Source organism: Pangasianodon hypophthalmus, chromosome 21, assembly GCF_027358585.1.
Source record: "Pangasianodon hypophthalmus isolate fPanHyp1 chromosome 21, fPanHyp1.pri, whole genome shotgun sequence".
Classification (NCBI taxonomy): Eukaryota; Metazoa; Chordata; class Actinopteri; order Siluriformes; family Pangasiidae; genus Pangasianodon; species Pangasianodon hypophthalmus.
Genome location: NC_069730.1, coordinates 15389206 through 15413166, shown reverse-complemented (window position 1 = coordinate 15413166; position 23961 = coordinate 15389206). Strand labels below are relative to the sequence as shown.

Below are 23961 nucleotides of genomic sequence, written 5' to 3'. Positions count from 1 at the left end.
GCTATAAATTAATCATTAATGGCTGCGCATTAAAAGGGAACTGTCATGACTGAATGGCGACAACCTGATCTTCGTAACTAAAGAATTTTGTGTAGCTGCACCCTGCTAAATTTCTTCCTGTCTCCTCAGGTCCGTTCACAGATGTCGTCACGGCTAACCTGAAGCTGACAAACCCGTCAGACAAGAGAGTGTGTTTCAAAGTGAAGACCACAGCGCCACGCCGGTACTGCGTACGGCCCAACAGCGGCGCCATCGACCCTGGCGCCTCGATCAGCATCTCAGGTCAGCTTCACATGTAGCTCTTAAACCAGTGTACACTATCAGTCATCTCTCTTTACTCTAACATTTATAGCCAACAGTTACCTAAAGGAGTTGGAAAAAGTATAGATGAGTTTACATCCAAATGTTGCAAGTGCCCGAGAATTCCCGTAAAGAAAATGTGTAAATTATTAATATTTCAGCTGTATATGTGAATATTCAAAAGGCTGATACAGTACAGTTACAGGGAGACTAAAATACCTGCGATGACATCATTTATTAATCAAGTAACACTCGGATTTCCTAGTCTCAAATCCTTATCACACTTTGTGTTTCTTTGTTTTAATGCTGTAACATATCCACAACCTTCATGTGTATACAATTTATAAGTATATGGTCACTGTTTTTTATTTCTAGGATTTTTATTTTAGGTTTCCTTATGTGTGAAATTCAATCTTTACCTTAATGCAGATCATTTGTTAAACATGATCACGATTTTTAGCTTCTCAATGAGTTAATTAATTTTAATTTTAAGTGGTGAAGAGCTTAACTTAAGGTTTTCAATCTAATTGTGTTTTGTTTAGTGTTTAACATTTAAGTAATATCATACATTGGTCCTCATTTGTCAAGCTGAATGTGAACATGAAATGTACACACGAAATGTGATATTCGTGAAAATCCAATTAGTTTGGAAGCACGTCTACATTTACAAGTAAGGAGGCTCATGAACATGAACCTTGATTGATCAGTTTCAAATCCAGTAGTTAGCGTGAGTTACTGCAATCCTTTTACATATGTAAAATACAAAAAATATAAGTTTATACAGATTATGCTGTCAAATTTAAATCGCTTATTAATTTCAGTTGTACATCTAAAATTAATGTGATCCCTTGGAAAAAATAGAAAAGTGTCATATAAAAAGGAGGAGGATTTAGTGTGTGGCTGTTTAGTGTGTAGTTGATGCAATGGCTGAGCTGCATTACTAGAATATTTGGAGAATGTCACGCTTAGGAGGTGCTCTTTCACTGTTTAGTTGCCATCTTGTTGTTTTCCTCTCTTAGTGAGCTTTACCTTTTATGGAGTGTTGTGGGAGTCACTAAATGTAAATCTGCCGTGAACACGAGTGGTAATTTATCACCATGTGCATGTGAAGATGAAGAAAATCGGCGTTAACAAAACTCTAATTCTGGTGGGAAGTTTTAGTTGAGTTCGGCCTACAAATCATTTACACACATCTTTATTAGAATATTGAGAAATGACAGAATTATGAAAGACCAGTCTTATTTTGATAGAGATTTATATATTTAAAGCAACCCACAGAATGAAAGGCCTGTGTTCTGAAATGGTTGAATTTCAATACTGAGCAATTCTAATGCAGCACTAATTCTCAGAAAAGAAAAAAAAAAGATTAAATGGATCTGCAGCAATTTTAGTAGCCATGTTGGCCACTTTGCGTAGAGGTGTTAAAAGTATGATCGTGGATATATGAATCTGATCTGGTATTACTCAGACGATAATATATAGGAAAAAAAGAATAAAGGAAGTGATAAGGAAGCAGTGATCCTCATAGACAATGAAGTATCTAGACACTGAGGTTAATGTTTGCTAAAGAACTTTTATTAAACACGGTGAGGTTGAGGTTTGTTTCTTGAATACAGAATTCTATCTTAAATTGTGTCAAATCTTTTTAGCTTAGAAACGTTTCTTAACTGTTTTTCACTAATTCTGATTTTTGCAGTTATGCTACAGCCCTTTGACTACGATCCCAATGAGAAAAGTAAACACAAATTCATGGTGCAGACCATCTTTGCACCGGCCACCATCACAGACACAGAGACCATGGTAAGAATGAAGTGGAGGTCTGCATTGTATTCTTCCATCTGAGTCAGTAGAGGGCAGCAAAGACTTTTCTGTAGCCAGATGTTTTTTATCAACAACATCCCAGAGTCCCATGATGCCTTGTGCAGGATATGTGCATAAGTTCTTGTGAAGGATAAATGTACATTCTGCCAACTAAAATGACTGAAGTTTGGGAACGTACAAAAACACGTTTAACAAGATGACATCTTGCTCTTCGTCACTGAATGATGAGAGAATAAAAAGAATGAGGTGCATCATAGCAGTAAATTTATCTTCAGTGGACATTTACATTATTTCAGTGCAGATATTAAAGTTCCTCAGGATCCGACATATCCATACCACCAAGCTTAGGTGGTCATTAAAGATTCCGGATAGAGCCAGACAACAGGAACATAAATCACACCAATCACACTTTTTACTTTTTGTCAGACTAGATGTAGCTCAGGATTACATCCTGACGCCACTCCGTAATAACCGCACAAATCCTAGACAACACTGTGTATTTGTTTACCTAGCAAAGGTTTATACTCTGCATCTTGATAGATGTAAAGCCACCATATGTGCTTTTGCTTTTTGTAACGATAATACTGTTGCAAATCATAAAAGAATTCCTTGGTCGTGAGTTAACATCTTTGGTCTCGGATCACTTGATATGATTTAGTGCCTTCACAATCAAATCGACCAAACAAGTTCTGGCAGTGCCAGACATTTCGGAATGTGGACGTGAATGTCAGTGTTGCACTGTACGACTATCGTGACAGGATCTGAGTCTTGTAATCTGATCTCACACGGTCTGCCGCAGAATTTGACCCAGATTTGATTGGCATCATCTCATCTGGTTTGGCATGGAATAAACTCAAACAGCCGTTATCACACAGTGTATAGCAGCCACATGAAATGTATAGGGGTGTAACCATATGCCCTATCGGTCTATACAAGGCTCGCGAATCGATACGGCTGCATATCAAACAATACATTTGACAGACTACTTAATACAGTAGGCTAGTCAGCATAAAATGCTGCTTGTATTATGTGAGATATGAGCCCTTACTCAGTATAGTAGAGAAAACAAGATTTAAAAACACGGTTGAGCTACAGAGAATTATATGCTACTAAGAATTGGAACGGATCGCACAAAACTCCAGTATTTATTACGTTTCAGGTATGGTACTGGGGAAAAAAAAAAAAAAAAAAACCTAAGACGCGTATCATATCACACATCACATCAAGACACTACTGTATTATATCGTATTGAATTTTTGGCATTGTTTCATCCTTGGAGACATGTTGTGGATAGAAATTATGTGGAGTTTCTGTTTCCTTCTGTTACAAAATGCATGAAAGTGCAATGTTCAGATCAAACAGAGCTGTTCATTTTAGAAGCTTACTCAAATTTATTGGTTTGTTTAAAAACATAAATAACATTTTGGTGGATTTATTTGCAGCTCTGTAAAATTTGTGGGCAAAAGGTCTCCCATCACAGGCAGAGTGCAATGGGAAAATATACCGTTTAATACCTTAATATCTGTTATTGAAGAATTACTGAAAGGTAAATTGTCTTAACATTTTATATTGAGCCAAAGTTCCACTCTGGACTATACAGAAAGTCTAAGCATCAAAACCACACCACAGTGGTTTAACTGATTTAATAGAATTGCGGGTGCTGGGTCTTATTCAGCCATTCACTGCACCTGCACTACAGTAACGTGTTAGACATTTTCCTGGCTACAGTTTAACCTCAGACTTGAATCAAAAACACATAGTCAGTGGTATTTCTTCCTTGTTAGTCTGGGGGCCACGGTTTAAACTAGGTGTGCTGGCATGTGCGCTTGTGCACAAGCCTGTGTGTAAACATGTGGTGTCTCTGATGTGTTACTCTTTTTCTGTGACTGCTTGTATAGCGTGTGTATGTGTGTGGGATGAGGTTCCAGCTGCTAGCTTGTCGAGGCTGATGAATTGCATGTCTGTGTTTCAACCCTGCAGTGGAAAGACGCAAAACCCGATGAGCTCATGGATTCCAAACTGAGATGTGTGTTTGAGCTGCCTTCTGAAAACGATAAAATGGTGAGTATACGAGTAATGGAGAGATGGATACAGGGACGAAACGGTAGAGTAGGAGAAAAAGGGGAATGGAGGAAGAGGAACGTAGAGGAAGGAAAATGAAGAAATGGCAGAGGAAGAAGGGAAAAGAGAACGAAGGAAGAAAGGAACGATTGGGGAAGAAAAAAGGAAATAGGAAGGAAAGAAGGAGGGAAAGCAAAACAGGAAATAGGAGGAGGGGAAAAATAGGACGGAAGGACACAAATCCAAAAAAGGGAAGGAAGAGATGAAAGGAAGGGATAAAAAGAATGGAAAGAACAGAAAGGATGGAAAGAGGAAGAGTGGGGAAAATTGGAGGGAAAGGGAACAAATTAAGGAAAGCTCAGAAATGAAAGGAAGAAATGAAAGGAAGTAATGAAAAGGGGAGCAAGGAAAGAAAACAGGAAGGAAAAGTCAGTAAAACATGATGGGAAGGGATGGAAGGAAAAGAAAGAATAAAAAAGACAGTGAGGACAGGAAATGAAAGGGAATATAAGACTAAAAGGAAAGAAGGGATCAAAAGAAGGGAGGACATGGATGGAAAGATGGAAAAGGGTGTAGGAAAGCAAAATAGGAAGGACAGGTGAAGTAGAAAGCGAAGGAAGGATTGAAAAGAAATGAACAGAAAGGAAAAGAACAAAATATAGGTAGAAAGGTGTGGAAGTAAAGGAAGGAAAAAAGAAGGATGGAAAGAAAAGGAAAGGGCAGGAAATCAAAGAGAAGAGAAATAAAGGGGTGGAGGAAAGAAAGGAAAGAAATAGAAGGGGAAGCAAAAAAAAGGAAGGAAAGGTGACCCTTATTATGCTTTTGTACTCATTGAATTTGACTCATCAGCCACCTACATGATCGAGTTTCTTCTCAGTATTCATTATTTAAAAAAAAAAAAAAACGCACTATAGATACACTACACACACTTTTTTTTTTCTCTTAACACTTTCTCCTCTAAGCTCTTCAGTATTTCATTTCAGTCCCAGCTCCTACAGTTTGGCGTAGGAACCCCCGTGCCTGTGCCCAGTGCAGCTGAGCCTGGCACTGAGAGGGCACTACGGCTGCCCCCTCACCTCTCTGCCACACCCACCTCAACCTGGGCTGAGTTCCTCACCCCGCTGAGAGCCCGCCCCCCCTTTCCCCCAACTCCCAGCAGCCTTAATGGTAGGAGCGAGCTGCAGGGCTTCAGGACTGCGCCCAGTTCAGAGATCAAGAATAGGAGAGGTCACGTGTGTGAGGGTCAGACAGGCAGGCAAGCAGCAGGGGTAGGTCAAAGGTCAAGTTTTACATCAGTCAGTCAAGGTGAGATGGTGTACAAATACAATACAAAAGTGTCATTGCCAGACAGGGGATATTCTGTTTAAAAAATAAATAAATAAATAAAAATGTACGAGGTGTCAATGGCTGACAGTGTGGTTATTATCTCCATAACAAACTAGCAAAACTTTGACCACAATTCAAAAGGCATTCTTAGCCCCTTTTCAGCGGTGTGATGTCATCATGAGCATTATCCCTGGCGGCGGACCATGTCAAGCCGCAAATTGGGACTTACTAGCGCCAGTGCCGCTCCCATGGAGTGAGCGACAGATTTCCCTCCCTGCCTCTGTGATGTGGTGGGTTTGGGACTCTAGATGAGGTTGTATCTTGGCTTGGTCTGTGAATGTAATGAGTGTCATTTAAGCAGATTGTTGTGCCATTCCCTTCCCCATTCTATGTGTTTCCATTATTTCCCTCATCTTAAGTACACAGCAAATCTTACTTCCATGACTATCATCTCCATGCACACAATGCTGAGATTAATGAAAGTTTGCAACCACGTAGGCCAATCTGAATGTCTATATACATGTCTAATGCTGTGCTTTTAATGGCGATCGCAGAACGATGTGGATGCTGTGAACAAGACTGCCCCCGTGTTAGCCTCCTCCAAGGTGGAAGGACCGGCTGCACCCAAACCCGCAAGCGTTGCCCTGGAGGACACGGAGATGAAGAAAGTTCTGGAAGAGTGCAAGCGACTGCAGACGGAAATTAGCAAGCTGCAGGAGGAGAACAGGCAGCTTAAGGTAATATCAGGAGACCACAGCCACAAGGGGGTGGAGTTAAAAATGTTTGACTGAATTATATGAACAAAAAATGGCCCAAACATGATCCAACAGAACTTGGAATTGGAGTTCATTTTCAACCACTTTGAGACCACTGGAACTCACAACAGTATGAAATCTGAGTGGTTTATAGGTTCACAACGATTTAAATTGTCAAAAAGGTTTTGACCACTGTCTGCTTGAATTTGTGGCGTGTGACAGTCAGCATAGGATTTTAACTTGCGTTGACCAATGAGGAAGTGGCTTTGTGTTTATGCTTTTGCAAGTATGGCTGCTTATCATGTTGCATGGACAAGTAAAAAGACAAGCCAGTGGAATTATGGCAGGAAAACTGGTTATGCTATGCAATTTAAAAAAAAAACAAACTGTCATGAATATTAAGGAGTGTTGTACATAATATTTTTGGCTTACTATTTGGCATAGTTTAGTAGAGTATGACAGTATACCCTTATGCATTCTAATATTTTTGTTGGTTTTGGGTACGTTACCATAATTTTAGCATTGAGATAAATGTCTAGGTCTTCAGCTGACACTTTCAAGTGAAAAACATCACTGTTGGTGACGTGTGTGTGAATCATGTCTTGCATTTTCCCTACTTTCTCAGGACGATGGATTGAGGCTGAGGAAAGCTCAGAGACCCGAGCACACGGCCTCCAATTCCAGCTCTCTGATTGGCCGAGAGGTGGCCACCAGCTCCCTTCCATCACTCCTGGTCGTCATAGCAGCCATCTTCATCGGATTCTTCCTCGGCAAGTTCATCCTGTAGATGGACAAGTGGAGGGGAGTCTGACGTGTCTGCCTGCCTATCAACCGGTTCCAGAGAGAGAGAGAGGGAGAGAGGGAAAGAGAGAGGGAGAGCTCACACGGCCTGGATGAAAGGAGAATGTCTTTCTGTTGACTTTGCCATATCATTGGTAGCTGGGCCAGCGGCAGAAACACACATCTGTGCGGCATCATAACGTCCTCAGCCTCACATACGGTTAGTCCAACACGAGAGAGAGAGAGAGAGGGAGAGAGAGATGGAGGGAGAGAAAGAGAGAACAAAAAGCAGGAGCAGAAGTAAGGCTCTTTCCCCTCTCTGTCTCTTTTTATTCCCACACCGTTCTTTTCTTTGTGCAATGGACAGAAGGTAACTGAGCAAACAGGCTTAAAACACAGCAGTGGTTTAAGAGAGAGTGATGAAACCATCACACAAAGAAAAAAAAAAAAAAGACCGGACACATCTCAGAGACCCAAATTATAAAGGTGTTAATATAAATTTTTTTGTCCCCCCACATCACCACTACAACCACCACCACTCCTCACTCTCTCTTTCTCGTTTTATTAAAAGTTCAATGGAATGTTAGGTGTCTTGTAAATGTAATTTTAATCCTTTTTAAGAAAAGGAAAAGCAACCTCAATCAATACAAAACAAAACAGATCTTGTGACCCTTTTCATCCCCGGCAGCCTCAGAAAGACGGCAGATGTTTCTACCCTTCGCTGCCTCTCCATTTCCACGGGAACGTCAACAGTTGGGCTGGGAACAAAGATGCCTCCTTTTGTACATTTGTCTTTTTTCCTGTCCCTAATGATACCAATGCAGACTTTTATTACTGTTATATCATATTATTAATATTATTAATGTTCTTTATTTTCCCTCAATACAAAGCATTTATCCCTACTTGAGGCAAATGTTGACTGAAGTTCGAGTCTACACCTCTCCTGTCCTGTCCAATGCTATTCAACATTAAAGAAATAAATAAAGTGGGAAAAAAAAAACTCCATTTGTACAGCTGTGGGTTTTTCCCCCCCCCTTTGTGTTTTGTCTGATCTGTCCATGTCCTCCTCTTCTACACATACATGCACACACACATCCAAACCATCATGTTTAAGTTTCCAGAAGAATTTCAGATGGCTATCTTCCATAGTCTCCTTTGTAAAACTTTAAGGACCCGCGTATATATGTGCTAGAAATTTCTGCAACACTGAAGCTGTGTCTTTTTAGGTTGTAAAGTAATTAGCAGCCATATTTCATAGTTTAACCCTATATTGTCTCATCACAACGCCACTTAGCAATACCTGTGATTAGCATACGACTAAAAGTAAAAGTCGTGTCACACTGGGACGTCGAGGTTCTGTCTCAATGTTGTGATAAAATCATATAAAAAATAAAAAAAAGTGAAATATGGCTACTAGTAACAACCTATAGGCACATTTGTTATTACCACAGATTATAGAGAAATAATAATAATAAAATTCATTACATACAACCCATTCAAATATTTAATTTCTATTCTTACAATCCAGTTATTAGGACAATGTCTTTTTAAGGCACTTACAGGTAATGATGCATGTAGTTCAGCTGTGGATCTACATAGGCTTAATAACAATATAGTACTCTATCAAAACAAAACACAAAAATCTGGGAAAAAAAAAAAAAATCTATAATGCCTCATAACCTCTCTGTCTCAAAAAGGATCATGTTTTACTCTGCTTGCTCTTTCAGCAAACACAGTTCATACCAGTGAGGGAAATTAATATTGCCATTTCATTTCCGATCCAGTTCTGGATCAAACTGCAATGAAGAATGTCAGTTTTTGGTGGGACATCTGAAGCCGCAATTCCTTGGAATATTCTTCATGCCATAACCCAATACAGTAAGCAAAAATGATAGCTTACAGCATGCATGCAGACATCACGAACCATCAGGAAATCAGAACTGGCACTCTTCTGCCTCCCTGTTCCAGCTTTGCTCCAAACTAAACATGAACACCGTGTAACAGCTTTACAGTTTCCTGTTTCACGAATGAAAAACAAATGTTAATTCTTTACCGTCCTATAAGAGTTCATCACTGACAATATGGTACACTGTCATTCCCTTTCAATCTACACAACCCTGAATTGGTTCATATTATCATTTCAAATGCACTTGCACACTCACACGCATCATACCATAGAAAAATATCTCTTTGTTAGCATATATGTCTACAGCTAAGCTTGAGAAAATAAACAGGAAACCCTCTTTGATGAAGCTGATAACATAACAAGGGTTATCAAACACTTTTTTTTTATTGGAACCATACAAGTTGCCAGTCATGCTTTATTAAAGTGCAGTTACTGTGGTGCAGCAGTTTCAGTTCTTTGCAGTCTGTAATGTACAGAGGCAGAAAAAAGACATTTTGCCTCCCCACACATTTCTCCATCTCCATTTAATCCACCCTCGATGTAGGCCAGAAACCAGAAAAATGAGCAGAATGCCCAAGTGTGTCAAGTAAACTTGTTCCCAGATGGCCAGAGTGCGTTCTTACGTTTCTCTGGTCCTCCTTGTGTCAATATGTACAAAGATGTACAGAAATATCAGTTCAGCTTCTGGAGTTTTTCTTTCAACCAATGAAGTGCATAATCAGCATGTTTAATCCCACAAGAACCACAGTTTCCATCAAGTAGCTTTGGTGAGCTGGGCAACAGCTGTTATTCAACTTTTGCTGCCGTTTTGTATGGTGACCAAGGTTGACCTCTGACTTCTGGCTGTTGGCTGAGCACTGCACCAGCGGAGTCTGGTAGGAAGTGGCACGTTTGTCAGGCCGGTCAGGACTGGAGCCGTCGCTGGGCCGCTGGCCGTTGTAGAGCAGGTAGCGACTGTGAGGGTCCTGCTCCATGCGAAAGAGCTCGTACTCGGTGTGTGGGAGGCGGATCCCCAGCGCCACGCAGCCGTTGGTCAATGTCACATCCTGCTCGACTCCAATCTGCCACGAGCCTTGAGCGCCACATTCATTCCCATCAAAGATATTCAGGAGAGATGTAGTGCCTGGGTCCATTGGTACCACCCGCATGTGGTTCACTACAACCAGAAAGACAGAGCGAGTCAAATACTATTTTCCATATTTCATTTTACCCTGATGTCTGGATCGAATATGAGTTCCTTTCATATCAGTAGGATTGTTGGGTCCCCCACACCAGACAGTTTTTTTTCTGTGGGGTATCCTGTCTACTCTGGGCCCTTGAAATCAATCCCCCTGAAAACCCTGCATCTTGTCAAGAAAGGGGAGTTGATGTGCTTGCAGTGGCACCACCCAGCCTCACAGTCCCTAAAACGCTACTTACGAATTGGGTTCAACTAGCTAACAAAAGTTACCCATACTTACCCTTAAACACAAACTCAGTTCCACCCATGATGTGGGTGGAGTGTACGCCATGGCTGTACCTCCCCCTGGCAAAGATGCTGAAAGTTGGGTGCTTGCAGACGGGATCTGAGTAGTGGTAGTAGTGACCCTCCCAAGTGTTGTTGTTATCATGGAAGATGAAATGTCTTGTGAGGAAGAGTGCGTCTGGCCGAACTTCACACCGCTGGGAAACCCACTGTCCGTGCAGGTCTACAGCGAGCTCGGGCCTTGGCGGCAGGACTGGAGGGTGGAACTCGTCCGAGCGCGAGATGATCCGACACGCGATGCAGTTCTGCTCATGACTCTGAAGGTGAAAAGGTGGCAAAAGAGAGATCAGAACTGAGATCTGACAAAGAGATGAAATCTTTTTACAAATTTAACAGCTAGAAATGGTTTCTTTTGAGCATGTTGGCAACAGTGTTCCTTAGTTTAAAGGTATTAAGTGGTATGCACAGACATGGTGGTAATTTCCAAATTAGGACATATTTTCAAGTTTCAGAAGTGCTGGATGATAAAATCAAACAAGACGATAAAGTATTTAATGATTTCCCAGAACACGAAGGCTCAGTATACGATGCTGGAAGAAGTAGTTTTTTCCCCAACAGAATTCAAATTCTGAGACTGCATTTTGTTTTTATTAAGCTAATTTAACCAGAAGGGGAACACCTTTTAACATGTTTCTATAACATTGTGACTTGTGATTACAAATGCAGGCCATATGGGTGATTATCACATACAAGAATTTTGACACATTTGCGTGAGAAAAATAATGGAAATTCCATTTAATCACAACACTAGTTACTAATGTAACTGTGTATTTTTATAAACTCCAGATAACCAGTGTCTATCACCTGGATACTGAACTGAATGAAAGTCTACAGGCAGTTTTCACACAACTAAAAGCTAGTTTTATCTACCTTTTACTTTTTGGATATTCTTTCCTGTGGTATCCATGCACCTATACAGCAAGCACAAATTCTTCACAGTAAAAAGTACTCCCATCTCTGAAATAATGAATTCTATAGATTTAGAGCTTAATTTACTAATACTTATGACATAAGAATTCATGAAAGCAAGGTATCAATATTTCTAACAAGACAATCCTAGCAGACAGAGAGAAAAACTGAATTTTACCACTAAAATAGTGGACGGTGTATCTTGTGTAAGATGTGATTTAATCAGGACATTTGGCTATTTTTTCAGCCAAGCAACAGTAAGAAAAAAAGCAAGGCAAAAGTTCCACTTCTTCTATGATCACTACTTAATACTAAGCAGGTCCATTTTTTTGGTAACAAAGATACCACAGTTGCACCCACTTGTTTTATATTGGCTAAAAAGAGTGTGGTTCTTGGATTCAAAGCTCACCAGTGCAAAAAAGTGAAATTAACCGCTACCAAAAACAAATGTTTGTCTTTAACATCTCAGGTCCTTTCCCCTTGAGTGAATCGGCTTTTATGGCATTTTACTGGTGTTTGCTCTGACTGCTACCTTAGCTGAAAAAATGTGGCTCTTGTATTGCCATAGGAAGGAATCAAATATCATAAATGTTATGGCATTTATGGTATAGCCAATGTTATGGCTATACCAAAGGATTTGCCACCTCTAAGAAAAATCGTTCTAAATATGTTTTCCATAAACCAGTGGAATTCAACATCTACCCTTAGACTTCTTTTATAAGTGAGTTTAGTGCAAATGGGTTATCCGATGTTTTCTCAATATATGCAAATGTTAAAATTCTAGTCCATGTTTCCCACATGCTAAAAATATGGCGGATAGAGATTACATTAAAAACACTTTACGCTCATGCTTTTACATTAAAGAATATGCATCAGTGTGTGTCAAAGTTAAGGTCAGACAAAACTGGCCACATGTTTAAACTTTACTAGCAAAGAGGGGCTGTGAAACAGGATCGTCAGTTTTTGTTCAAATGCTTAAACAGGCTGCAGTGTCTAACAGACCCATGCCAGTGTGTATCCAAAGGATTATATGTTCTGTCTGGGAGAAGAAAAACAGTTTTGACTTTTTAGATAACTGGAGAGCTGGACATGTCTTCCTTTATGCTTGCCTGTTTTTTTTTTGTTTTTGTTTTTTTTTTTGATTTTATGGAATGGCAGTAAATGGTGTGCATATTTTCTTTCCTCCACTACTTCAGTGTGTGAAGCAAATATTTAATGATGTGCTAGAACAAGGCGTTTCTACTCCAGTACAAACCCGAAGACAGGAAACAATGGACAGAAAAGAAAAGACAGACTGCATGTGTGGACAAGATGTGTTCACCCCATCCTGCTGATGAAGATTTCAGTTGATGAATTGGTGATCTTCTGGCTAACCTCAGGATTAGCAATGCAACACATCTGACAACATGTCTCACTCTCTTTCTCTCTCACTCTGCCTGGCTCCAGTTGCTATTTCAGTTAGCCAAACCCATCCAAAGTCATTTGGAAGTTGTGATTACTGTAGTTAAAAACACCACATAAGAAAAACGATGTATATTTTCCTTTCACGTTACTTTCTGCACCATTAAAACATGATAACGCCAACATCTAATTTGTGCACTGACTTACCCAGTTGTGCTAATCAATTAACAATCGACACCACTTGCAGACTGGCTCGAACTGGTTTGGGATGGGACGATGGAAAGCAGTGGTAGAGGAATGGGAAATAAGAGGAAAACAGTTGTGACTGCTGCTGGCCTCTGCCCATGCAGCTCTGATCCACCCAATAACCACAAATGAACAGAGTGGCACTCTCGAATCCTCTGAAAACAGATCCGGAGCTGGGCATGAGCTGCTATTTGTGATTTATGGCTGGAATTGTCATTACAGCAATAAAACATCTAAAAAAGGAAGGATCCCTTCTCCTGTGGATGGCAGAGTTGTTAATTAAATGTCTTTTAGTCATGGTTCTGCCATGTTTGGCTGATGTGGTTGCAATGCATAAAAGTGTAGACCAAATCGTTAGGCTTGATTAGAATGAAAATGAGTGCCACATGCTTCGGAGCTCATTTACGGTTGTTGTTTTTTTTCCCCCTGTGGCTTAGTCTTTAGAGCAACTCTTGTTTGGAATTCCATGTGGCTGGATTGTGTAAACCGTTTTAATGGCACACATTTATGTGGACATCTTTTCTGTAAGGAGGGCTTTCTGTCTCATTTAAGCAGATCTGAAGTTATACCAGACACAAAAAGTTATGAGCTTTTGGAAAAGTGGGAACTTAAATGCAGAACGTTTTCCACATTTTAAAAAAAGAATTTTTACTGTACAGTTCTTGTGTCCAAGGCCAGTCTCCTCATTTGTGGTGATCTTTGCTGTGTTTCTGAAGCATCTCATATAAAACACTTGAAAGGCGTTATATTCTGTAAACTCAAAGGCCAGTCTTGAATGAGGCCTTTATTTTCATATTGTGGACAAAGGCAGAGGGAGAGAGATGGCTGAGAACCGGAGAACTTTGTAATACTGCCCCAGGCATGCATGAAATCAGACCTGGAATGTGTTTGCTGGAATAATTCATACGGCCGCGTGAATTCTACAAATACCACATGTTGATTGCTCTGGGAGATAGGGTAGGGTTCGCCTTTCGTGTCCTTGCTTGGAGGAGCTTAACACTGCAAAACTCGTCGTTGGACATAACATCTGATCACCATTCCACCCTGTTCAGTAGAACACTGACCCTATGCCGATCTGTAAAACATTAAATCATCTAAATCATCTGAAACAAGGCTTGGTTTATTTAGACAGCTGTTTAACGCCAGGCTAGTGCATGATGTGACCTGTGCTATGACATATATCCAAATGAGACAACTGCTGGACAGGAATGCACACACTTGTCTAAGGGGATAAAGAGACAGACAATGTGAGTGATTGTGAAGGACTAGAGTATGAGCCAAAGTGTAAACTGACTGAATGCTCATCAAAGCTCAAATCAGGGCAATTTCACTGTCGATTTATTTTGAGTGTTTGACATAGCAAGAGCAGTGCCAAAGTGTGGTGAACAAAAAACAGTGTTTCTAAAGTTTTATTGAGAACTTTGATCTTGTAGTGGGTTCATTTTATTGAGGTAAACAAACTGAAGTGGTTGACACATAACTATGCTTAAAAGTTTAAAAAAAAAAAAAAAACAATGTCCTGACTGGAGCTATCATAGTGATTCACTTGAAGCAAAGTTGTGACTTCCTTTCTTATATATATATATATCATGTCTTTATACGACATTAAATGACTAAATGATACGAAAACCACAGCTGGTTGCCTATTCCTTCCAATTTCTGTCTTAACAGCTGGGGAAGGCATACTTTCCACTTTCACTCATGCACACACACAGACACATACATATGATTTCAATCTGATTTGCAATATTAAAATCATTTCATGCACTCCTCAACTCATGTCGAGTCACGGAGTTCTCAAATCGCCTTCCAGCATTTTTATATGCACATATGGAAAAGTGCATAAATGTACGTATATGCATGCACACACACATGCATACACACACAAACACACTGACCTTGGCGTTCTGCAGTGGTGGCTGATAGCTAGAGGGCCTGTGGCTCATCCTCTGGCTCGGCTCAGTATTGATATCACCTAGAAAGAGCTCCTCCACCGGCTGCTCCATGTTCCTGTTCACGTATTGCTTCTCAACACGCAGCAGCTGCAGCTCGTGCATGGCGAAGTTCAGGCCGCGAGAGCAGTTGCAGCTTCCTTCTTCGCTACACAGCTCATAACTTATGTTTGGCTCCAAGGAGGCGCCTTTCATTCCCTCACAGCTCTGTGCCAAACGCCTGCTTAGCTCCTTTGCCGTGCCCGTAGAGTGGCACACCACCTGGATTATGGGTAGAACAGTATGAAAACAGTCTCATAACATCCCATTTACATCACAATAAACCTTGGCCACAGTCTCTGATTTGGCTAGCAGGTAGACACTGCTAAAGGAGATCAGGTCAAAATTTAATCCCATTCTAAATCAATGCTCATAGTAGTCTTCTAGATTGGAATGTAACCATGACAGTGAGCATAAATAACTCTTTAAACTAGGCCACATTTTAATACTTTTCTATTTTCTTCACTAAACTCAATGGAAGGAAAATCCTATCTACCACCCTATAGAGTAATTCCATGGGTGCAATAAAGAAAGGATGGGGTGTGCATAGACCAGGGCCCAAGTGGACCTTAGGAGGCAATAAAAATTGTCCAGGGTGGGTGGCCAGTGTATTTGCCTATCCTGGTGTTCCCTAAAATTCACAATTCATACTGGTGTTCCAGGATTCTTTATGTTTCCCTGTAAAAGAACCCTTAAATGTTCCATAAACCATTTCAGAAATGGCTTTATGAGCCCTGAACCATGAAAAGGACCGATAAAAGATTGCATCGCCTTGCTAAATTGAATGATATGGATTTTATCGGTTTGAATTAGTTTCGAGTACCAAACTTGTTGCCACAACACAAGTGATATTTGAAATGAATTCTGTACAAATTAGATATGACACGGCAAAGTGACATTTTCAAATGACTGGCTCAAATGATTCGTCGGATCAATCTTATGATGTGTGTGGTCCGCGTTTATCCAGTTCCCCACTCATAACTTTTAGTTCCCACTTACTCTCTGACTTGCAAAAATGGAAGAAAAACTTGTAACTATGATTTCACCTTATCCTGTCATATAGGATCTCTCATTAAATGTTTATAGGGATGGAAATGAAGTAGCAGAGATCATTGGTGCCTCTGCTGAGTGTACGTAGATAGTACGGATAGATTGCTTTGCTAATCTGCCAACAAAGCTAGTAAGAAACCTAGCACATAACACGTAAATCAAACAATCAATTTTCTGATCAGGGCATTATTTAACTTGTGTTCAACTAGTTAGATTTGAGGCTATATACTATATAGCCACTACCGTTTCTCACTGGAACTAAAAAAAATGGACAGTACACATTCACAAGCGACAACTTTTGAGGTCACTACATGCCCACAATAGATAAACTACAAGCGACATGAGCAACTTGTCACTTTCTAGGGTTAGAAAGAATAAGAGACAGTTAGATCATAGTAATAGCAGCAAATGTACATTGGCAATGTTTTAATGTGTTGGGGTGGACTAGAAAGTTAGCTAAATAAAATAACAATTTGTTATTTTCAAATTGTTCAGTTATGAGTAAGCAAAACATGGTATAAATGAGATGACAAAAAAGTGTCCCACTATCTGAAACAACGGACTTGGTGGAGGAAAACCCACTGGTGGTCTGATTTGCCTCCATTTTGTTTGTTATTTTCTTATGATATAATATTAAATGCCATGAAACCCTGCAACAGCAAGGTGAGTATTTATTTCATAAGATTATTTAGTCCGAACAACAATATACACCATTCTCTCTCATATTTACAAAGGACACACCTAATTTAGAAATGTTTTTGTAAAATCCCTACCTACACTGGTAGCCTACATCGTATCATTAATGGTGTTTCCAGATTTCCTTATTGCGGTGTACTGTCATGCCGTCTCACCTGAATGTGGTGGATGTGGTAATCAGCCTCTGTGCCACCACGGATGATCCACGAGGCCTGGCGCATGCGCACACGGCCCTGGATCACCAGCGTGTAGGTGGGCACTGTGCAGTGGTTGTCGGCGTAGTAAAACTGGCGGGCCTGAAAAGTGTGGTTATGTTGGAAGTGGTAGAGGCGGGTGATGAACTCTGGGCCAGGACGTACCTCGCAGCTGCCATAGCAACCAGAAAATGAAGGGAGGAAACAAGGTGTGGAGGGTTAGGAAGGAAGATAGAACTAAGTGTACAAGCACACATGTTTCTATTTACTATCAATTATATGAAGTCATAAAAAATACTATTAATGCACAATTAAAAACTATGTTCAAAAATAACTCAGATCTCAGGTCACATGCTCACCTGGTGGAGACCCAGTGGCCCTCTATGTTGGGGGGCATCTGCACGGTAACACGTGCTCCATTATGGAGACGCTTTAGCATGTGCTGGCACTGTGTGTCTTTGGGCGGCCAGCTCAAGCTTTTCTCCAGAGCCAGACGAGGTGATCGACTGTCCGAAACATACAGAGATGAGCCCACTGTCCAGCCTGCTGAACACATAACCACATGAAGAACATGCTTAGCCATCTGCCTATTTTTATTATGTTTGGTCATAGTATTAAGGATTATAAAATAAAGCACTGGTTATTAATTGGGATGTACTGATACTCACTTTATTAGATTTTATCTAGATTTTCATGCACAACGGTCTCGATAGTTTACACAAAATGGTGTGAAAAACATTGAGTGAGGAACAGTTCTGAGGATGGAAACACCTTGATGAGAAAGGTCAGAAGAGAATGACCAGACTGGTTCAAGCTGATAGGGAGAACACAACACGTTGAAACTTTATGTGGATAAGCTACAACAAGAGAAGACCACATCAGGTCCACTCCTGTCAGCCAAGAATAGGAATCTGAGGCCACAGGGAGTATAGGCTCCTCAGCTAGTATATCACATCTGCTGATATATAGATTCATATTCTTGTTTAAGAACTTTAATTTTGGTATAACATTGGGCAAATTTGTTAGCTCATATTGGGTTACAATAATCTTTATGATCAGCATGAAGCCCCGAAAAGCTGAGGATTTTGGAGGCAAACATATCCGAAATGAAAGAGCATTAGAGCTTGAGGCTATTGGGCAGAATTCCACATGAGGATGTCTTTCCTATACCAAGATTATTGTAGGTTTGGAAATTGTTACTAGGGATAGTTGTGTGCCAATGACTGGTCAAAAACAATGCTACTCTCAAAACTTTGCTTATCATCATATAACAAAAACACAGTCAACATTGTTAGACCATTTGAGACCTCTGTAAAGAGCTAAAACATGGCGTACCCTTTAAAATGATTGCATTTAAAAAACAACTGTATCTTTTTACTCACCAGAAATCTCACCAGCTCAAGTGAAATTATTAGTGACCGTGCATGATGGGGAAATAGGTCCAACATTTATGCCTTCCAACATTTACTTGCACGTAAGTAGCATGCAACATGCAAAAAACAAACTCTATCTTAAAGCAAATTTCAGATATAGCACTGTATCTAACTGATGTAGCTGATGTAGCTGAATGACCAAACTCCACTTATATTTTGCATTCAATCCCTGACTTGTAAACAATGGTTGTAGCAGGACAGTTCACACAAGGCTTGGGAGAATAATTCAATAATAAATGAAATGTGTAAGAACTATTATGACTTCAAAATTAGGAGATACAGATGCAGGTCTGTGGCCCGCTTGGCTGCTGTGGGTGCAGCTGTCTTAGCTGCCTTCCTCCCCTTGTTATTGAAAGGCATTATTTATGGAAATATGCAATGTGTTGGAAATATATAAAGTTCTGCAAAGGGAAAGCTTGTCATATTTTACCACAAAAAGAGGACAGTAGGGCAATATTAACCTTGCTGAAATGTTTGCATTAAGTACAGTGGATTGATAAAGTGGATAAAGAATGTGTTTGCTTCATGGCTGACACCAACTAGCAAAATTCAAAGCATATCAATTACTTATAACCAAGGTTATAAGTGCAGTATTAGCAAAGTGACACGCTTTGAATTTTGCTAGTTGGTGTTAGCCATGCAATAAACACATTATTTAAGGCTGTTAAAATGGCACACATTCTACAAGTTAATTATTAATACTACTTGGATTTCTTTGGTTTTCTATACATATTTCTAGACACAATAAAAAAACAGCACTCTCCATGCTTAAGAAAAAAGCATACAGGATATGACGGAATTTTTTCCAACATGTAAATTCGCAGGGGATATTTATATTACCTGGAGTTATTTCTAGAGGTCGGTTTTTAGTAGGTTATGCTATTGCAGAAATCAATAGAGATAGAGAGATTCTTTGGTTATAATTACATTACTGCACCTATTCAACTAAACTAATCCCAATCAGACAGGGCTTTAGAAACACTTTTTTTCATAGAGAATGAACAGCATTTTGACCAGTGAGGACAAAGTAACAGTAGTCTTTCCCAAGTGTTCTGAGAGTTGATAGAGGAAAGGTGTGAGCAGAATCCTGACCCAACTGACCAACAAGCCCCATGAAAACCTCTTTCATGTCTCATAGCACTGTTCTATAGTCTTTGCATCTGGTACCCCCTCATGTCTCTCTCTCTCACTCTCTCTCTCTGCACCCTGAGGACATACCGGCTCCATTTGCACCTGCACCTACTCCCACTCATCAAGCCTGCCAAGTGAATAATTCTAAACCATGATATCTGAAACCACTGTGGAGAAGTTGGCCACGGCAAAACCCGGAAGGCTTCTATTATGTAAACACACTGCGATAACATGAAAAGGCAGCCTGACATGTCTGCTGTTGGGAGATTTTCTAATGGTATGTTAGCACCCTGGCCTTGTCATTGAGTTGCACAGTTTCAGTTTTTTCAAGGAAGGCCTGGGATTTTGAATTCACAGCATTTTTAACAGAAAACCTTGTTATTGATCCAAAGGTTTATAAAGTCTGATTTTATGTTTATGTCCATGGACCCATGAGGAATCTCAATCAAGTTGACTTGAGGCCGAAGCAGAGATGTAAGAAAGATGAATGTAAATTTTGTTATTGCATAAAGCTTCTTGGACAGAATAAAGCCAGTACAGTGATGAGCCACTGGAATAAATAGGATCATCCTCTCGGAAGATCGCCAGCATTATGAAAGCATGCCAAAACCTATAGTATAAATATACAGTGGCACTGAACCATGGAGAGTTTTTATGACCCATGACCCACGACCCACAGAGGGCATTTACGACCCACAGAGGGCATTTACGACCTACTGGCGTCCTGCAGCCTGGGTACAGAGGGAGACCATGACTGGACATGACTTCACTGTAATTCCCATGCATAAGTATGCTGCCAGTCTTTGTCTATTGCATGATGGTGCCTGCCCCTGCCTGTTTTTCTGCTTTTGCTTAACAAATCTGCTTTTTAAAATCTTTCATATGATGTTAATTGTCAAACCTCCATGCCTAGAAGCCAAATAGCCCCTTCTACTCCAGCCTGAAGCCCATAACCACTTTTTCCCAAGCTCTAATTCAAAGCACCCACTCAGTTCCCCTTGCTTTAACCACCGAGAACATTTCCAGTTGGACGGATCCCATCAGTGAGCTAACGGTCCTGGGACGGCTGACAAACAAACGGACGAGCTCCAGAATCGACCAGAGCTGCTGAGAGAAATCCAGGACTTCAGTGACATGCTGCCTCTCTTCTAAAGCACTTTACCGTGTCTCCCTTCATGTCTGAGGGACAGCCTGTCTCTGATAGCCTTCTTTCAAGACATGGTTCATTAGTCCTGTGTCAGTACAGGGTATATACAAAAGTTTTATGTATCCACATGAATTTTATCAGATGCATAAAAAAATAAATGGATCTTAATGTGCACAGGAGTAAGTATATGTATTAGGTTACATTGCATCATATCTGTTTTGCTTAGTATCTAATTATATTTGGACTCCAAACACCCCAATATTTTGAATATTAATAGTTTTTATACATGGCTAATGTTACTTTATACTTTTTATTGAGATTTGCTAACTGCACGTGCCAGCAGCCTAATAATCTTGCATATTAGTCTATTGTGCAGGATTTCACAGCTTTAGTGTCAGCGTGCAGGAAGATGGCTCTGCATAACATCAAGCCGAGCTCTAAGCTGCTCCTTTGGTTTCTCTTCGACCTTATCCTGAGGTTTTCCCCCCCATAAATTTACAGTACGCTCTAATCCAGCCTGACATCGGCAGTTTTATGGGTGCCAGGAAAGGCTGCAATAACGTGCCACTTAATTGAACGTTAGACTCCTTTAAACACACTCGAGAGTTAAGTGGATTTGAAAATATCGCTTTTTTATCTCTGGGCCCCATTTGAAGTGAGAGCTGAATGTTTGGCCTCCGGCTGTCATTTCTAGCAGATGGAACGGGTCATGGGCAGTGCAGTAATCTGTGTTTCCCCTCCATGCCAGGCCAGCATCACAGAGAGCTAAAGTGAAGCCTTCAACTCCAGAATGACCCTCATCTACCCAAGAGCCCCAGGGAGTGCACTTTACTGCCTTCTCTTGCTCTGAGAAGAAATGATTTAAACATAATCTCCCTGTTGAACCTCCACAGTATAGATACTATGTTCTTACAAAATGTGAGTTGTAGACGTTTTGGAAAAGAGAAAGCAATACCGGAGAAAGTCAGTGATGCAGTACGGTACCCCCTGTCCAGCACATTTGGTGGTTTCCCTGCTTTAACACACCCACTTCAACTCAGTAATTGCTGGGAATTAGCTGATTAACTGAATCAGGTGTGTTGGGAACAGAGAAAATACTAAAATGTTCAGGACAGGATGGGACTCCAGGACAGAGGGTGATCACAAGCGCCCTCTGTGTGCCCTTACTGAGCCCGTTGAAGCAGAAAGAGCAGTGGTCTATGATCCAAAACCTGTTGCATTTATCGAAGACCAATCACTGCAGACAAATTGTTAGAGCAAGACAAGGCTGATGCAGCAACATGAAATCCAACAACAGTGAAAAAAAGATGTTCAAATAAAATTAGTCATAAAGTGTCTTTTGTTATTCATTTTACTTGCCATCAAGCATTAGAGTAACAGATTATGTGAAATTGATTACACACAATGTGACCAGTTACCTAATTTATGTGTATAGCCTACACGTTCAGAGACTATTAATATTACTACTAATATCACAGACCAATATTTTCATCTTTCCAAGCAACAGGTGATTATGTTTTCGAAAACTGTTCCTCTTCACATTGACCACATTTGCCGAATGAATCCTATACAAAACAAACATGCATGTGAAGACTAATATCAATAAATTTAGGATGACTTTTGGATTTAAGCAACATCTAGAGAGTGCAATAAAAATGAGGAACAAATTATTGAAGATCATGTAGCAGTAAAGTTGTGCATTAAGTGTGTAACACGTTTTATCTATATGGCTGCACGAGCCATGAGACAGGTTGCATATCTTGTAATGTCTGCAATACAACATTCAAAATTATGATATTACTTTACATATTACAGAAATACAGCGGTTTATGATGTGATGCGTTATGACATGGCGTCACATTTTGAGCAAAAAATAGTGAATAATGAAGAATCTGCAGGGAGTCCCAAAAGTCTCCATACAAAGGGGAAATTAACAAAATGTCTTCCAAAATTTTTCATACTTAGTTCATTTAATATTTTTTTTCCACATAGCCTTTAAGAATGCCTTTGACAAAAGAAGAACATTTTGAAATCATTCTCATGGCTGGATTGGGAAGCTGTCGCAAGGTTGCAATGGACTTTATCAGGAAACATGGCAAGTATATCACACATGACATTGTTGCCAAACTGGGAGCCAAAGTTGGGAGAGATGACTCTGTGTGTGTTTACAAAGTAATGCAATCATGTAGAGGATTTTTTGTAAATAAAGTTACATTTTGCTAAAAACTCTTAATTTCCCCGTGTATGGAGACTTTTGGGACATCCTGTAACATGGGATTTGAAGAAGATGAAAAGCAGCCTATAGTTGTTTGTTGTTGTGGTTAAAAAAAAAAGAAAGAAAACAGCATTATGGATGTGACATGTCTCCAACACTCTTTGGATTATAGAGACTACAGGGTTAACTGTTGTATGAAATATTCATTAAGAATAAACTGAGAATGAAATAGTAAAAATACCCTGAAGCCTGACTACAACCTTAGTCTTATTGACAGTATAGAGTATGTGGGTGCAAGAAACATGTTGCCCCTTATATCTGACGGATATATGGTCAAATATGATAAAAGGTTTAATCAGAGCATTTAAATACACAGCCAAGTAAGCAATTTTCAAATGTGCTCATTTAATTTTTGCATGCACACTGACATTTGCAATGTGCACATTTTTGGAAGTGTCCAACAGAATTATCCTAGATAAAGATATTGGGGACTTAAGCACTCTAAAGGGTTTTGTCCCTCTGGGGAACTCTGCGTCTTTGAGAAAAAGTAGAACCCATTTAGAAAGCTTAAGTCTGAGAGTGTGTTCAGTAACATCGAAAACATGAATGAGTGGCTCAGACTCACCAAGCGTGACCAGCAGCAGTGTTACAGTCATGTCCATTCTCCTGCAGCCTGAGACACAGCTCCTCATTGTGTCTTCATGCACTTCCACTTTGGTGCTGCCCAAATAAAGCGCAAATCAAAGCGCGCAAAAACGCATCCAGACCTCTAAGAACTCGCTGGAGACTCTGCGGGGTCAGAGTGAGCCTCCGGAGCCCCGGATAGCCCGATGAACCTCGGCTGATGAAGTGTCGGCTCTTCGCCCAGCGCTGAAGCGCCGATGAGCCGAAGAACCGCGTCGGTGTTTGGGGTGTGTGGAGTCGTTAGACCGGGGAGGAGAGCGAGCGCATTGCACCGGGACCAGATGAGCTCAAAGACAACTTCCTTTAGAGAACTTTCATCTCCAAGTTCGCCATCGCCACTGGAGGCTGATCTCTAAACTCAGAGCCTTTTACTAGTGACAAGCGTTCCGA

At 40.4% G+C, this 23961-nt stretch overlaps 2 protein-coding genes across 4 annotated transcripts in view; one reads left to right on the top strand and one right to left on the bottom strand.

Annotated features, from left to right (window-relative positions):
• Positions 1 to 8043, top strand: part of vapal (VAMP (vesicle-associated membrane protein)-associated protein A, like) — a 21399-nt gene extending 13356 nt beyond the window's left edge. Inside the window, exons 2-6 of one of the 2 annotated variants that reach the window (XM_026925452.3) lie at positions 130 to 282; positions 1997 to 2100; positions 4102 to 4182; positions 6063 to 6245; positions 6889 to 8043. In XM_026925452.3, coding sequence (XP_026781253.1) covers positions 130 to 282; positions 1997 to 2100; positions 4102 to 4182; positions 6063 to 6245; positions 6889 to 7050 — 683 coding nt within the window. In that variant the 3' untranslated portion in view covers positions 7051 to 8043. Of the gene's footprint in view, positions 1 to 129; positions 283 to 1996; positions 2101 to 4101; positions 4183 to 5165; positions 6028 to 6062; positions 6246 to 6888 lie in introns of those variants that run through there. The other variant, XM_053227544.1, reaches the window with a different exon arrangement.
• Positions 7359 to 23961, bottom strand: LOC113533638 (protein APCDD1). 2 transcript variants are annotated; one of them, XM_026925902.3, is made up of 6 exons: positions 23513 to 23961; positions 17321 to 17507; positions 16923 to 17133; positions 14929 to 15243; positions 10410 to 10731; positions 7359 to 10105 (listed from the first exon to the last, which is right to left on the bottom strand). In XM_026925902.3, the coding sequence occupies exons 1-6, from the start codon at positions 23577 to 23579 to the stop codon at positions 9648 to 9650; spliced, it is 1560 nt and encodes a 519-aa protein (XP_026781703.1). In that variant the 5' UTR covers positions 23580 to 23961; the 3' UTR covers positions 7359 to 9647. The 2 variants fall into 2 exon arrangements, with proteins under 2 accessions (XP_026781703.1, XP_026781704.1); XM_026925903.3 differs by having other exon boundaries at positions 17321 to 17504; positions 23513 to 23960.